General features: G+C 39.0%; 1 protein-coding gene across 11 annotated transcripts in view; it reads right to left on the bottom strand.

The window, feature by feature from the left end:
• The window catches only part of fmnl2a (formin-like 2a), a 255,298-nt gene that overhangs the window by 58,338 nt on the left and 179,021 nt on the right, over window positions 1-17,939 (bottom strand). For all 11 annotated transcript variants that reach the window (XM_048534453.2, XM_048534446.2, XM_048534452.2 and 8 more), the window contains exons 5-9: window positions 16,636-16,719; window positions 14,636-14,788; window positions 7,072-7,180; window positions 5,737-5,813; window positions 4,307-4,400 (exon numbers count right to left, since the gene is read on the bottom strand). In XM_048534453.2, coding sequence (XP_048390410.1) covers window positions 4,307-4,400; window positions 5,737-5,813; window positions 7,072-7,180; window positions 14,636-14,788; window positions 16,636-16,719 — 517 coding nt within the window. The remainder of the gene's footprint in view (window positions 1-4,306; window positions 4,401-5,736; window positions 5,814-7,071; window positions 7,181-14,635; window positions 14,789-16,635; window positions 16,720-17,939) is intronic.

Genomic DNA, 17,939 nt, shown 5'->3' with positions numbered 1-17,939 from the left:
TGAGATGTGCTCACATTTCTGTGATAAGATGTCTGATAACTTTACATTACGTGGGTAAGGTGCATGACAGGGGGTGCTCATCTGCCTCATGAGCTTGGAACGGAAAAAGGCCTTTGACAGAAGATCACTCATCTCCATAAGGGAAGTGCTCAGCAAACCAGGCTTTGGGGATTGGACCCAATGTTCCATACAAACATCTGTAAGGCAGTTTCAATTGGATATCAGAAAGCTTTCCAATCAAATCTGGAATCAAAGGTGAACTTTCACTCAGTCCTATTTGTGTTTTGATCCTTATATTGATATATTGATCCTTATGACAAGTCTGTCAGGAAGGAGGAAGATAGAGGAGTGGTGACAATCCCAGGTACTGGAAGCACTTGGGTCAAAGTTGCTCCTGTCAGTGCACCACGATAAACATTTGTGACCAGTACAAACTGGCCTTGGGAACCCTGTTTTTGACTGAGCAACTAATCCTTTGACCCCTGCACCCTCAGATCAGACTACCTGATGTTATTTTGAATATTAGCCAGGTCCCCAGAACCTGGAAGGTGTGCGCAACAATAGTAAAATAGAAACTAGGCATTCGAAAGCAATGTTCCTCTCTATTTTGGGTAAGAATCTGGTCATTGATGCACTCTTGGTATTGCAGTAAGTGGCGCAGGACTGACCCATAGCCCACTCCAGTGCTGTGGCTATCACCCAAACCTAATCTCATGCTTTATTTGGAAATCAAAAATGGACCGTGTTTGCAAAAACATGATGTACAAATTTCTAAACAAAGCAGGAACATTGTATCTAATGTAACCCTCATCCTTATGGCCACTTTTGGGTGTGGCTACATCAGGTTATGCATAGACCCTTGGAACACAAACACCGATGTGCTGATATCGAACTGTCCCTAGTGTTACAAGGGATGAATCTGGTCAAGTTTAATTTAACTGGAATGTGGCCTAACATCAGCATCTCATGGAGGAACTGCTGCAAGAAAACACCTTTGACCACAAGTCCACGAGAGAGTGATCCACACAATGTTCTTCGAGACCCTGTGAGAAAGGGAGATGCTGGACCTGTAGAATTGCTTCCAGGGAATACTGTCAAAGCAACTGGCTGAATGCCTCATGACCAGAAGTTTCAAGTGAACATGTAGGTTGGTTGGCAGTGAATAGGACCCTCCCTGTCAGATCTTTCCTGCATGCTGCGAGTCTAAACCGCCCACATGCCGCCCTTGAGGTGGGCTGTGCTGGTGAAGAGGCACACAGTGTAGCTACACATGTCCACCTCTTTGTAGAATGTGACTTTGCAAAGTAGGCCTGGGAAAAGACTCAGATTTTTGTCAAGCTTCAAGTTTTTAAACAGTGACATAAATCAGGACTCTGTGCTGTACTTCCAGGGATTCACCTGAATCATATAAACATCAGCCAACAAAAGATTATTTCCAGTGCAAAGAGTTGTTCACAATTGAATGTTGCTAGCTGACACATTGCTAAGTCTAAGATGACATATTAAACGATTTTTGGGGTCGCTGCTGCAAAGGTACAAAGGAAAGATTACTGTCTTAGCATCCTCCAGCCATAGCACACTGAGGACCGGAACCTATGAGAAACCCCTTGGGCTATATATCTGACATCTAATGGACACTGCAAATATTGACTATAATTGTAAATGGAGTAAGCTACATACAGTATTGAAAGAAACTGAATTGCTTAGCTCTTTACAAAATGACTCGAAAGTTGTGTAATGTACTTAAATAAACTGTATGTAGCGTAATTTGTATTAAAATCCAGGTGCAGAAAAAAATTAAAGCAGATTTCACATGTTGGAAAGTAACAATCATTATCAAGCATTTTGCACTGTTTATGTGAACAGATGCTGAGTGGCTGAATTAAGTCGTATATAGGCTTAGCAAAGATTTACTCTCCATATTAAGGACGGTCTATTTACAAAGCAGTAACCGTTTAAATGAGCTCATGTTTCAGCAAAATGCAATGGGTTCATCAATTGTTGTACCACTCTGAACTGCTCACTTTAACTACAAGCCATTGTTTAGTTTGGTGCCATGACTTGTTTGATTTTCATTACTGCTACTTTCCATGAAAGTGTGGTACATGCAATTTTATAATATTTACAAATAAATTAATTTCCATTACGACAAAATTTCCAAATCAAAGAAATGAAGATTATGAAGTGGACTACTTTAGTAACTAGTAATAAATTTAGCAAAACAGTGTTCATAAGCAATCACTAAAAAAGATGTAGAGTTTTGGGACATACTGAATGATTGGTTGAACGTAAGTTTCCTTTTGTCATTTTATCTAATTCCTAAAGCTCATCCCCTCATTTGTTAGTTTTAACCACTCTATGTCCTATTACTTTTATTAAGGTTCTTAATTTGTTTGTCGTTATTTCCTCCACAATTATTTATTCTTTAAAATCCAGGTTTTCTTTTATGTGAGCCACTCTGCCATCACTTGGAAAGGTAATGAGAATTCTAGAAACTCCTAATCGATGAGGCAGTGTCTGCATTATCTGAGTCCAGGATACAAAATTCTTTTAAAAATGGTCCTGCCTTAGGACAAAATCTTCAGTTCGATAGCAAGCAAAGTACTATCATTCTCTACTGATATAGTTCTTAATTTCAAACACCACCAGTAGGTCGTACTAACATTTACGCTGTGCTCAGAAAGCAGGGATCTGCGCCTTGTAAAAGTACAGTTGTCCTATTATTTTGCATGTGCAACCTAGTGCTTTGCTACATATAAAGCTTGAAAAACTGCACTAAATGAACTTACAATTTAGGAACGCAAATGTTGGCTGATCAATTATAGCCTCTTTAGGTCATTCTATAAAAGCTCATCTTGGCTCATAAGGTTAACATCCAAAATGAAGGATCCATGAGCCGGTAACACCCCTTTATTTTCATACCGTTGTCGTAGGATGAAAACGTATAAAGTATCAAGGCATTTTCAAAACTGGTGCATTTGTAAACCAAAGTGCCTTCTGTTAGAAGTAAGCAAAAGATTAACTTGACAAAAGAAGCTTAAACAGTTGACATCTTCAAAGTTTTCTGTTCATGTTTCTTCTTGTGCAGTTTCAACCCGAACCAATCACAGAATTCTAGGTTCAAGGTGGGAAAGTCCTATGGTATTTATCTCTAGCTGCATTTTTATCCAAGAGTCAACTTGTTTCTTTCTTTACTATAGAGAAATGAGAGTCATTATTTACGTGAACAGTCTGGGCAGGAACCCAGGCCCTTTCGAGTATGCAACCTCTGCTGCTGAGGGGAGTGTCCATGCAGCACTCATCAGGGTCACGAGAATACTTTATAAGTAATAGGCTCTAGATATATGGCAGCAGGTCAATGGTGAATGACTGATTCTTTTGCAAATACTTTGTCGACAAATATCCAGGCAAACACATTGTACTAGGTACTTTCATATTCAAATGAACGGTTTTCCTTAAGGCACTGCTGTCATTCTTCAAATGATATTTGTCACTAGTATAATTTAGGCGCAAATCTGTCCCATTTCAAAAACTGTGATCAGAGATAATGGGAACTGCAGATGCTGGAGAATCCAAGATAACAAAGTTTGGGGCTGGATGAACACAGGAGGCCAAGCAGCATCTCAGGAGCACAAAAGCTGACGTTTCGGCCTAGACCCTTCATCAGAAAAGAGTCTTTTCTGATGAAAGGTCTAGGCCCAAAACGTCAGCTTTTGTGCTCCTAAGATGCTGCTTGGCCTGCTGTGTTCATCCAGCCCCACACTTTGTTATCCATTTCAAAAACTATTGTTTTTTGTGGTTAAAAGACAGACCCAAACTACTTCGCAGGTAATTATAAAGCAACATTAAAGACTGGACCATCTCAGGAGATATCAGGGTCACTGACAAAGTACTTGGTCAAAGAAATGGATTTAAACAGGCTTCTTATAATAAGAACAAGAAGTAGAAAGATAGATTGAAGATAGATTGTGGGAGCCCATCAGAATAGCCAAGTCTAGATGTGACAAAAACACAAATGAGGGTTTCAATAACAGTTGGGCTGAAGCCGGCATAAAGTCATGCAATGTTACAGAGGTGTGGAAAAAGCAGTCAATGTGTGGTCAGAAGCTGACTCTAGACTCTGATAACTCTTACTTTAGAATAAATTGGCAAATTTACAAATATAGGTGTGACATTTACACTTCAAACACACTAAGCTAAGAAATGCTGGGGGAAAAAAGCTCCACAGCGTAAAGCAGACAAGAATTTTGAAAATAAATTTGAATAATTACCTTGTTGACTTTTACCAAGAAGGAAGTTACCTTACCTCCTTGAAGTTATCAAATGCTAATAAGATTATTTCATGTCCTCCTCTGACAAGACAAACAGCTGCCAGCAGTTCTAAGACGAGAGCCTTTGTCCTACAACAGCAACAAACAAAATCATTAACAGGGCCAGGATAAATAAGGCTCTGGTTACACCAATTCTTTTATACTGGGGATGCCCACAGATGAATTTCCTGTGTTGTGTGACAATGATGCTCATTCGTGGAATTGTTTAATTGAACTCTGTAAAAATTGTGATTCAGCCTATTTTGTTTGAAAAGGAAAATCCAACATTAGCATTCAATATATCCCATAAAAAACAGATACATATAAACACCTGATAACTTTTCGAGCAATAAGATGCATTTGTGGGAATTTCTGACACCCTTTCAGACCTTCAAGGGGATCCTGATGGGATCATCGATGTGGTGAATTCTTGGTAAAATAGGTGCCCAGGGCATTATCAAAGGGCTGACAGCCACTTAAATTGTCTGCTAGTGTTTACTAATTAAGCTACAAGGCACTTTGGTAGCTATCATTTATATAATATCCTTTCCTAAATTGATGAGCTAACTAAAAGTAAACAATTCATTTCTGAAGATTTTAAGTGATACTTAAAAGTATACCAGCTTTTAACATTCACTTGTTGCTGGAGGAGAGAAGGGAACTTTTAAAACATTCTGAAAAATAGACATTGTAGGGCATTTTCACAAGCCTTCAGCCACACACTTATTAAAATTCATTCAAGCTTTCCCTGAGGACTGCAGAGTAAAATAGCGAATGCCGTATTATTTTACCTTAATGGATAGGATTCTTAAAAGCACCAAGAAAAAGGAATTGCTTTGTTAGGGACATCTAGCTAGAGGTTCACCCTGTGTCTGCAGGAGTAATGAAGGAAGCCATGGAGCTGTGCAGTTCAGAGAAGAGAGGGGCAGAGAATGAGTACAGGGCCTCAGGCATCAGGACCTCCATTGCAACATCTGAGAATCCGTACACACTCTCTCTCTCTCTCAGTATCTGAGCCATCCTAAGATGTCTGCTATCCATCAACTAGCCCACTCCACACCTTAATGGCAGTGGATTTGCGGAGCCCACATACACTGTTCCATGAAAATTGTACCTATTCAGTGTTTGAGCACTAAATCTCTAAGTGTTTATTTCACCACCTCCTGCAAAGGTAAAATTACTGTAATCAGCAATTAGGCAAGAATTGTATGCTAGAATTGGATTGTCAAACAAATGTATACTTTTACCACAGTACCCATTTATAACATCTGTTTTCATCCATTCACTTAAATATGACGATAAATATGCAGTTCTACTCAATTATACATAAAATTATAATAGCTATTCAATCTATTTAATACCGTATGTATTTTTCTAAAATGGTGCTCAGTCACAATGTGTTTTTCAACCAACAAGGGTGTCTTACCTCGGATTCTTATTGTTCAGACTCAGAGCAATTTCATTAACAGCATGGGGATGTGACATGACCATGTTAAAGCCATACTGCAATGAAAAGATCAAGATCACTATTTGTCCAGAAAATGCTAAAACATGACAAAAGTATACAGAAACACTTGCAATATCCTACTTCAACATCCAATGCCTCATGATCTTGGTATAGCGTGCTGTTATACAAAGATCATGCATTCCATCTCATTATTAATAGAAGCAAAGTGGCATTATTGCGTTATCAGAGTGTGAATTTCAAAACCCATGTTGCTTACTGTTATAAGTTTCCAGGTGTGGTCACAAAATAGCCACCACTGGAAATTATAACTAACGAGTTATACAAAGTTTGTCAGTCTCAGTTTAAACAGTAGAGTCTGACTGTACATTTGATTTAAAATATGTATAAAAATCGGAATGTTCTCCAAGGCAATGGATACACTTTCTGATTATAAATCCTCCTTGCATATCTGTTGCATATGAATTATTGAATAAACATGTTGGACTTTCTGGAAGATGTAAAGATTAATTTCCACATAAAGACATTCTTTCATCTAAAATTGTAAGTACTTCAAGATATTTCCTCTAGAAAGATTATGACACGCTGTTTTTGATTTTCTGATATTTTGAAGACTTTTGGAAAAATGAACAAGTTCCAGGAGTACAGCGGCCAATTCAACCCAAAACCAACAAACATCATTCTCAAGATTCTTTAAATTGGCCTAGATGGTAGCTACACCCTATGCTCAAGATATCTTCTTTCAGACTTCTGGATAAAGCTGTCACCACAACACAACCCCTTGGTCATCAGAGATGACTTGCAATGGAAAATCAACCAGTATTTGAAGCAAATCCATGGTAACATTGAGTAATCAAGCAAATCGATTTAAGGGTTTCAAACTAGACTGAGGAAATGGTTTAGTAAGTGGGGTTCCAGCAGAGCTCAAAACCATCAACTTTCTAAGGATATCATTGAGTCCTTAGGCCTGCAGGTTTATAAAAGAAATTAACATGATTAACAACATAATGAAATCTGTAAAGAAAATTGCAAGTCTGAGGCTAGAAACAACAGATCCTAATGTGACATTCGTTATTATTTTACACAGTTGTATACATATTGATGAAGGTAATTATATTTAGTTTTATGAGAATGCAGACAATAATAAATGAAATGAAACCTCTATTTTGTTTAGTAGAAGTACAAGCTTTATGGCAAATAGGCATAATTGCATATTTAAGTCTTCTCTGCATTTCTTGTGAGTGCACAGGACAAAGTAGTAAGGTATTAGAACAACAGAAAATTTGTACCATATACCTGATAGTTCATGATTGCACGCAAGCACATGATGCAGACATGAACATCATCTTTCTTGCTCACTAATCTAGAATTCTTCAGCGTCCTTCTGCTAGGTAATGTGTTAAACCTAAAGGAGAGTAATGCAAAGATACTTAGAACATTGAAACTGTGAATATCACGTGAATTTAATAAAACAAAAAACCCATAATATATCAGCGCAATATAATGAGCAACAACTAAATTAACAAGGATTGAAATGTTTCTCTATTATGTTACACCTTCAGGATTCAGACAATAAGAAAGTAGACGACATCATATTATAGCCCTCAGCTAATAGGTCAGGCTTGTAAGTTCTTTAAGATAATATAACCAATATTGACTTCCTAGTTCCTGTGTGTGATTATGACTATGTTTGCTTGAATATACTTGAAAACACACAATTAAACAAAGTAGAAAGAATCCGCAATTCTGGTTTAAGGGTTTTCCTAACTTAAAACTAAAACCATTAAACAAGCATTGAAAAAGCTGTTGTTTTTCTACATGTATGATTCCTATCAGTAACTAGTGAAGTAGCTGTGTTGGTATTTATCATTGTACTGTATAAGCCACCATTCACTCCTACTCGCTTCTCCTGCACATGCAACCTCCATCATCCAGAAAGACAATGACAGCTCATACATGAGAACATCACCAACTTCAACAACTTCTCCAAACCATCTAGTATTCAGATTTGGCCGGATATTGTCGTCCCTTCCTTAGGCTGGGTCAAAATCCTGGAACCTCAGGTTAGCGTTGTGGGAGCATCACACAGGCTTATGATGGCAGCTCACCATGACTTCCAAACATAAACTGGGAGAATCAAAAAATGCTGCAATTACAGCAAGACACCCACATCCTCTAATTGCTTAAAATGTTGTGCACATCAGACTAAGGTCTCTTGCTATCCAATCAGGTACTTACCTGGGCAGCCTCAAGCCTTTGGACTAAATTGGCCTTCACTCAGGAGAAATCCTGTTGCAGAAGATGACAGCTCTCCAATATCTAGAATCACTGATTGAGCCCTGCAAAGAGGTCAGTGTGTGTAGGATAGGGATTGCTGTGAGGGGTTCAATGGAAAGTGTAGGTGACCTGGGGAGATCAGAAACAGGTACAGGGGATGAATCCAGTTGGGCCATACCCTGCCAATGCCAGAACTCATGATCAAGCACAGACGCCCTGTGAGATGCCACTCTCCCTCTCCCACTGCTGCTTGAATCTGAGTAACTACCAGTTGAGGCCTTTAGGTTACCCATGAGAGTCTTAATTTATCTCTCGGTGGAGATCAGTTAGATCTCACATCTACCTACTTCTGAAATACCCAATCCTTCTGAGTGCAAGTCCTGCTCAGCAGCTGCTGGAGGTTACTGTTGTTGTTTGGTTTGCTGATAAAGCAGTAGTAGCCATCTCCTTCTACACTACATTCATAGTTGCGTGAAGGACTCAGGTACAGCAACAATCTCCAAGTGACAGCTCCATGTTTGTACCATTTTTCCAAATGTACATTGCAGAACCAAGGTTTTCACTATATGTTATAATTAGAATTCTACCAGTAAACTACCACGATGGCCACCTACCAAAGAAAAGTTTCCCTTCCACATCAAAGATCATGTTCTTACCATACTTACAGTTCAGTGTGTGAATGTGACAGGTTCCAGTCCTAGCTATGGAAGTGGCTGTGAGATGGGGACATCAGCTTAAACATTTAAGAATCTTGCTGTCATCACTCACATTTTTGGTGAACTGACATGATAAGGAGGCATCTAGCACACACAATGTACTGGTCATAAGGCCATAATTTTAAATGCACATTCTTAGATAATATATGACCTGTCAATGACATTCAAATTGAAGTCGGGTGATGGTATTACTGAATCAGAGGAGGCCCAATTTGAGCTTGAGACCTTTTATAAAACTATTAATGTCCCCACTTCATCGCTAGAGTCCCATGCCCTTGTTGACCATGCACGCTCCTCAGGTACAGGCCAGAGTTACTGTGACCGGTGTGAACCCAAACATCTGCAACTCTCAGTACCCTCTGATTCATTATGAGGTCCCACCCGCTCTCGTCGGTTCCCCACTATCTATCATCATTCCTTCAGAAACTGAGCACAATTAAGCTTATCCCCAGACTGGAGTTGCCAGTCTCCCAAGAATGCCATGGGCTGCTCCCTGATAAGGCCCTGACCATAATTAACCAAATGCCTGGCCTGACTGTGGGATAATTCCCCTGATTTGACAGGATAAACCCCGAGGACCACAGCCATGCCCCATATTGATGTTTCCAAAGCACACAGAGACCTACCTGTAATTCGCAGAACAGTTGTACTTGATCTACCGAATTTACCACGGCCCAATTCTCCATTCTGTAAAGGACATGGCTCCCTGGTCCCTGGGAGGACAAAGCAATAGCCATAGCCATCCCCTGGACTGGAATTAGGCAAACTCTTTAATCAATGTGGTGGTACCCTTGACTGTGGCCTCCCTTAATCCTACTAAGCACCACAAGACTTTTAGACAGGACCATATGCTTGAAGGTTATACAATATGCTTGCAGCATAAACTGCTGGCACATGCTTCAGTCTGTGATTTACACAGTACTGTGCCGCAAAGCAGCACGTCCACATTCAGTGCTCCCCGTTGTGACAAGCTGCATATTTCTTACTCTCAACTTAAAAGAAATGTGAGCTCGAGAGAGGCTGGTAGTCCATAAGTCAGTAATGAATCAATAATGGTACAATAAGAAAACACTGGAAACGGGATGGAAATTGGTAACCTCAAATCAAGCAGAAAGCAGGACAGCACTGAGAAAATATGATGTATCCTATACAGGTGCATGTGCGGCCCTGCATGCAAAGCAACCAAGCAGAAGCACACAAGTCACAAGCAATGCTGAGCTCTAAAGTGAAGTGTGGAGATGCTGAAGAGGTATGAGAGTTGGTCTAAGAGTGGGCTTGATGATTTAATAAGACTGCTGGTTTGTCGATGGATGAAGGCTTGAGGTGGTTGCTGGCCTTGAAGCATGCAGGGATATTGCTCAGAAGAAGCAACGGCTTGGTGGTCAGGACAAGCATTTAATGCACCTACTCTGATTTACATCTTGGGAATCTGCACTGTCTAGTTTCTTCATAAAGCAGCACATAAATAAAACATGTTGGCACTTTAACAACTCACAAGAGCCTTCAAGGCCTTGCCTGTCATTTGCAAAATTGCAGCAACAGCTAACAGGCCGCAGAAATTATAATATGAAGTTTTCCAGCCCTGGAGACTGAAACTCTGGCCGCGGCCAAAATTGTAATAGTGGAAAACGTGGCAGCCAATTTATGCACAGCAAGCTCCTACAAATAGAATAAGATTGACCATTCAACCTGTTATTTCATGTATTGTAAATGTTATCCAGGACTGGGAAGACTGTACTGCTTATCTTCAAATGGGACAGTTTCAAAACTGCTTGAGTGAGCAGAAGGTGCTTCAGATTAATATCACATCTGATAAATGAAATCTTTGACAAGTTCTCGTCTAAGTGTCGCCCTGGAATTATGTGCAGGCTTCAGAGTGGTGCTTGAACCTAAGGCCACCTCACTCAGAGGTTACTATCAACTGGTTGACACTGTTCAAATGAAGGTTACTATTTGAAGCATTAATTAAGGTGCTGAAAGCAAAGAGTTAAATATGATCTGCAAAGTAGAAAATGATTTCACACAATTCACACAGTTTGTATGCAATGTGAAAAACCTTCTGCATGGCTGAGAACTGTTTTCACTTCAAGTTTTAAAAAATGTTTAGGAAGAAACTTTGGAAAAATTTAATTTTCTAAATGCCTTCAAATATTACAGGCAAAAGCTTATGTTATGAATTGGATAAAAACAACTTCACTCAGGATTTTCCCGACTCTATTTCATGTCACAGCTTGTAAACTTAAAAACTCAGTTTTCTGGCAATCATAAGTTTTCTTTAAAAGGTGAGTTAATGTTTCTCAAATACGCTCAACACCACTGCACAGAACATCAAAGGCTATTTGTATGATATGTTTAGTTTCCCACAAAACAATATTGAGTGTCTCTGGAAGACTGCAGAAAATGGCCTTATGCTACTGTGCATTCGTATTTTTGGTGGAGATGTTTTAAGTAAGTTATTCAGTACAGGAAACAGAAGTACAATGACTTAACCATTAAGTAAACTAAAGCAGACTAAAAGAATACTCCTGTGGTTTACTGGCACAATGCTAGAATGAGTCAACATATTTTGGCTCATTGCAGTTCTTAACTTGATAATGTACCCAATATGCTTTAAATCACTGGTACAGTTTACATCATCGTCTGACTCTTCTAGTGGTTTTACACTACAATATTGCTCCCAAACAATGCATGCTTTCATAATTTGACATGGTTAGAATACTAGTCATAATCAAGTTCTCATATTGCAATTTGCTACATGTTAGTTCACATGGTTGACCTAGTTCCAATGTAGCGAGGTTTCACGAATTACAATAAGAAAGATAGTCCTGAATGATCAGCTTCCAAATTTCAAATGCACTGATTCGCTCTCTTGTATAAAACTGTTTACACTAGCCAAGTTAGGATTGGTCCTTTCATTAACATTGTGATTAGGTAAATAAATGAAATAACAGGTGAAAGGTGAGCGATTTTATTACATTCTAGAAGAATTAATGTTTTTCACTGTCTTTACAAGCCACTACATTTTAGCTGTGGGTCTTGTAGAATTGAGTAGAACATACAGCACAGAAACAAGTCCTCTGCCCAACCAGACAGGTGTATTTATGTAAGCATCCTCCAACTCTTCCTCACGTAGCCCAGCAACTGCTTCTCCCTCAAAACATTTTCTAGCTGAAAAATGTACTGCACTATTTGCCTCTACCATCTCTGTATTATTGATTTCCACATTCTCACCATTCCATTGGTAAAGAGGTTCCTTCTGAATTCCCGTTTTGATTTCTTCACAACTACTTTAAAATGATAGCTTCTCTTTTGTTCGACCCCACATGTAATATTTTTACTGTGATTTCTCTGTAGAAACCTTTCAGAATTTTAAAGGCTTCTCCTGGCTCAGCCCTCAGCCTTCTCTTTTCAAACTGAAATTTAAGTTAGACGCCAGAAGGACAGCATCAATGAGTTGTCTCCAAGCATCCTTCCTGCTAAATTCAGCATGTTATCCTTGCTCTGAACTGCAAGATTTTCAAAAGAACTGGTTGCTTGTGAATTGCCACTGGGGTAAGGTGCTCTGCCGAAGGAACCACACTCGGCACAATTCACAGATTATTACAGATGAGCGGACAAAATTAGTAAGGAAAAGAATGGGAGTAGGGTAAACAGAAGAATATAAAGTAAAGCAATATGAAAAAGCACCCTACTCAACTTGCATGTAAACATTAAAATACAATAAATGCAACAATCGGCAATGTGAAAGGTAAAGATTATATGTAACTTGTAAAATCGCATTGTGCATTTTACAGTTGTTACCTCAATAATTGAAATTGCAATAGTTCACATGTTAGAGATGTCTGTGATAGACAGAATTCTGGGATGATATTGTCTCTTCACCACAGAACAATGGTCCCTTTTAGACTCCATTTCAAAGGTCATACTGCAGATTTTAACAGCAACTTAAAAACAAACTAATCCAGTGACTGGCAGATAAATACAACTATTCCTTAACTGATGTGAAAACCATGTGTTGTATTCGTAGTTCTTGGCAAGCCTTCGGTTGCAGTCATATTGTATGCTTATGCACGATTGTTGATCTTCCTAAAGTTGATCTCACCTTACACTGAACAATGATCTCTGATCCAGTGGACAGTTTAATTCAGGACAACCAACATACAACATTGGGGTGGCATGATGGCTCAGTGGTTAGCACTGCAGCCTCACAGCATCAGGGGCCCCGGTTCAATTCCAGCCTCAGGTGACTGTCTGTGTGGAGTTCGCACATTCTCCACGTGTCTGCGTGGGTTTCCTCCGGGTGCTCCGGTTTCCTCCCACAGTCTAAAGATGTGCAGGCTAGGTGGATCGGTCATGCTAAATTGTAGTGTTCAGGGGTGTGTGGGTTATGGGGGATGGGACTGGGTGGGATGCTGCAAGGGGTGGTGTGGCCTTGCTGGGCCGAAGGGCCTGTTTCCACACTGTAGGGAATCTAATCTAATAAAGGCTCAAACACACATAGTCATAACAACAAACTTCCCAAGAACAAAATCTCAAACAAGGATAGTTTCAGAAGTGTTATAAATAGAACAAGCGACTGTTTCTACAACTTATTGGAATTAGCACTATAAACCTTCTAAAGCGCTGTGATAGTAAATGATTGGTACCACACTTTGTAATAAGAATACTTGGAGTAATTCACATTTGGGGGTCAGTTGGCTGGATGGCTAGTATACAATGTAGAGTGACACCAACAGTGTGTGTTCAATCCCAGCACTGACTGACGTCACCATGTAGGTCCCACCCGCATCAACCTCTCCCCTCGCCCGAGGTGAGGTGACCCTCAAGTTAAAGTCGGCGTCAGCCATCTCTCATTATTGAGAGAGCAGCTCTATGAATCCCTGGGACTACGACAACTTTCCATCACTCACAATAAGTCACTGCTATTGTAAGTATTATAAGTTGGAGTTTCTTGTTACCTTTGTTGTTGCTTTCTCCAGTTTATTTCAACATTAGATTCCCAGCTGTGCACTAATATCTGTGGTTGGCAGGGTTCAAACTCAGATCATTCTTGTGGACAAGTTTATCTCAGAAAAATTATTTGTCAACTCTGTCAGTCTGTCTGGCCACAAGTGGAAGGTTTAATCTTTAGGGAACGGACTAAATTAAAGGTGGGAAAAGTTGAGCTTGACCAACCAACTCAAGCAGTAAAGAACCTTTTCTCATTTGACAGAGAAGAAAGCTAGCTGTGGTGGTGCTTAATGTTTAGCTGAGAAACACATCTAAGACAGGGATGGTTGTAGACCAGTAAAGCTTGGGGAAAATAAAAGCATGCTGCAAGATTTGAAACATTGAAAATATGTTTTCCCAGTACAGCTTGTGCATATTCAGCTGCAAAAAAAATCTACCAGAATTTACGTAGGAACTTGTAAGTTGTATTAGCAAGATGGAAAATCATTTAAAAAGTTTAGTGCATTTATGATCCTTTAGTCAGTAAGTTTCCAACCAGCAAGGAAGTCAGGTTGAGGTTTCCCCACAAATAGACCTGGTTAATTAAATTTTAAAATCACATGCAAATTGAGATTTATCGTCAACCAAAATTCTAAAAATGAAATTCTATCAGTGATAATGGGAACTGCAGATGCTGGAGAATCCAAGATAATAAAGTGTGAAGCTGGCTGAACACAGCAGGCCAAGCAGCATCTCAGGAGCGCCTCTCTGATGAAGGGTCTAGGCCCGAAATGTCAGCTTTTGTGCTCCTGAGATGCTGCTTGGCCTGCTGTGTTCATCCAGCTTCATACTTTGTTATCTTGTTTTCTAAAAATGAAAGTCATGTTATGAACGAACTCCCCAGTTGAAAGAGAAGAAGCTTTCTGATATCAGCTTACCGTAATGTTGAATGCCTGGAAGAGCGGGCCAGGGTGTTACCGACTGGTGAAGGCAGATTACTACCTCGATGTAAGTCCTCAATGGACCGGCTCCAAGGTTTGGATTTGTCCATTGCATTCTCCACATTATTTTCCACACTTTCAAAATCAAATCTGAAGTCAAATTACAGAAACCAAATTTTTTAAAAATGCATCCATTAGTCAAAAATAAGTCAAACATGTCTGACACCAACAAACCAGAGGTTATCTAACGGATAAATCCCAGAATATATATGTAGTGCTGCCTGATTTTAATAAAGCTTACAGCAGGAAGCGAGTGACTAACTGGATAGAATTAATTGGATTTTGCTCCCTGGGCTGGTAATCAATTATCAATACTACCTGAATACAAGCAGAGGATTACAATGGTTATGCTATAGTAATAAAAACTTCATTTCTCACTTTTAATTTTTAGCTAATCTTACATATAAATCATGCCGACATATACAGTTACAGTCATATAGGCAACACTAGAAGAACAAAAAAATTTCACATCATTACAGTACTTACATCAGCACTTTTAACCCAGTACCTGCAGAACATTTGTTGCCAATTAAGTTGTTTGCGGTCCCTATTCTTACTATATGATTAGGCACATGCAATCTTTAGCATGATACGTTTCTAACTAATGTGTGATTACAGAACTAAGCCTAGAAAAAGGTTCTTAGGCACTATTTAGAAAACAAAGGCCGAGATTTTATGATTAGCAATGCAGCAACGGCTCTCACTGCTGAACTTGAAACAAACAACCCACAAAAAAAATCACCAAATCTCTTGAAATGATTTACCCCTTTCCAAATGGTATTTTAAATCTGGCACAAGTCTAGAGGGTGTTTTGGTGTGTAACATTATTAATGTCATCAAGTAGGTAAACAGCCAATCGCACTGAAAATGTTCATTCACAGAAAAATAAGAAGTTTATAGCACTTAAGGAAACACATTTTTCCTTCCAAATTGGATAACTTCACACTTCTCCATATTACATCTCACTTGTCATATTCTTGTCTATTCACTCAGCTTTGTCTATTATCTTTTTACAGCCTTTCTGCTCTCCGCACAGCTTACAATCTTAGCTGAAAAGGATCACCAGCAAACCTGAACACAACAGGCTCAGCTTCCCCATCTAAGTCATTGATATAAATTTGTAATCTTTGCACAAGTCCTCGTGATACCCAACTGGTTACAGACTGCCCACAAGAAACTGGATTGGTTTATTTGTCTCCTTTCAGTCCATTAACTCACATCCATACTCCTGATCCCATAAACCCTAACAATATGTAGTTATCTGGCAACCAAAGGCTATCAAATGTTTCCTTCAAAATCCAAATGTATTATTCACTGGTTGCCCTGAATTCACACAGCTAGTTATACCTTCAAAAATGCTAACACATTTCTCAAACGTGATTTTCTTTTCATATATCTGTGTTGACTCTACTTAATCATATTGTGATTTTCTAAGTACCCTATACCATGTTTCTAATAATAAGAGTCCAACAATTTCCCCAGGATTGATGGTAGGCAATCTGACCTATAGTTCCCCATGACTCCCCATTCTTTCTTAACTTGCAGGATTACATTTACTGCCTTCCAATAATGTCTGTTCTAGGTCCTAGCATTCTGTAAGACCAAACCAATACATTTAACTATTGCACTAGTTGCCTTTTGGGAAAATCTGAGGATGCAGGCCATTAGGAATTTGTCAACTTTTGGTCTAATTTTCTCCAGCATGTTTTCTTTACTAACATCAACCGTGTGTATGTGCATGCGTGCATCTCCCCGGAGAGGAGCAGAAGTAGTTTCAACAACTCCTGGGATTCTACACTATTCTGTGCCTGTGTAAACTCTGGAAGTCACTGACAGTTTCAGAAAAATAATTTCTTTTTAGGTGATTTTTTTTCTAGTTCCAGATTGACAGTATTATGGTTACAGTTTACTATCCAGTGATTAGAAAGGGCACTTACGTAACTGCATACTGTGCAAATGAGAGGTACTCCACCAATATGTCTAGACCTTGGTTCTCTTCATTCAAAAACTCACGCACCCAACTATTTAAAAAAAACGAATACACAAAAGGGTCACGTAAACACATTGTTAAAGGATTTAGAAAACCTACTGAAATAATCCAAGTCAAATCAGCTCGCTTAAAGCAATTCTCCTATAAATGCAATACAAACAAAATGGATATCCAAGATATTGTACGCAGATACAACGTATGATACACAAGAAAATTCTATGTTACATCACAGAAAGGCAAATCAAAAACGAGGAGCACACTCATAATAAAGTGCCCTTATTTGTTTTGAAACTACCTTAATTCCAGAATCCTTTCGTTTTTCAACCCAATGTTTCAAATTCTTGCTACCAAGACAGGAGGTACCTCGGCAGTGTACATCACAAAAAGTGATGTGTGAAAATTCCAACTTGGTTTTATTGATCGTTATTCAAGTCACTAAAGCTAAAAGGTCTTTAAACAATACATTTCCCTGTCAAGGGATAATCTGACTGAACTGGAAGTAACTTCTAACCAGGAGGTTATGAAATCTTCAACTCAAAAATATAATGTGAAGCAGTGTAAGGGAAGAGGTTTTCTTTCCCCCTCTGCCCTTCCCTCTTAAATTCAAACAGGAAAAAGCAATATTTCTGGCTACTTTCAAGCCAGATTTTTGGAATGTAAGCTAGCTTTTGTCCACTGGGATTACAACTGTAAAGCCAATTTTATTCAAACTCTCTAAACAGATCTTAATGTGAGCTGTTACGTGTTGCCAATGCTCAGGATAACTGTAGATCTACATCCAGTGGGACCTAAAACACAATTAATTTTACTTGCAGTCTATTAACAGCCACCAATGTTATCAAACATTTATCCCCTATCCTCCAGGCTAAATTATTTTTTATTGCCTATCAAATACTGGCAGCAGCAGTTTTAATGCTACAAGATGAAATATCAGAACAGGGTGATTTTTTTTCCCCCATTTACAATGCAAGAAAGGATACCATGGGAAAAGAGGAATTCTACATCTGGTAATATTTGTCTAAGTGAAATTCCAACATGGTTAGGTGGGAGCTTTACCCTCAGACAATAAAGGGAATTAGTTTTCTGAGAGTGGGAGTCAGATTTGCCTTTACTTTTCACAAGATGGTGTGCACACTACAAAATAAAAAGTCCTCGTATCATGCATTTAGCAACATTCTTGGTGTTCCAGTTAATGATGCACCACTCAAAGCATAGTGAATTCACCACTGTATTGTTTCTGTTGAAGCTCTT

This window comes from Stegostoma tigrinum, chromosome 7 (genome assembly GCF_030684315.1).
Source record: "Stegostoma tigrinum isolate sSteTig4 chromosome 7, sSteTig4.hap1, whole genome shotgun sequence".
Lineage (NCBI taxonomy): Eukaryota > Metazoa > Chordata > Chondrichthyes > Orectolobiformes > Stegostomatidae > Stegostoma > Stegostoma tigrinum.
The sequence above is the reverse complement of the archived record's forward strand: the minus strand, read 5'-3'. Positions and strand labels throughout refer to the sequence as shown.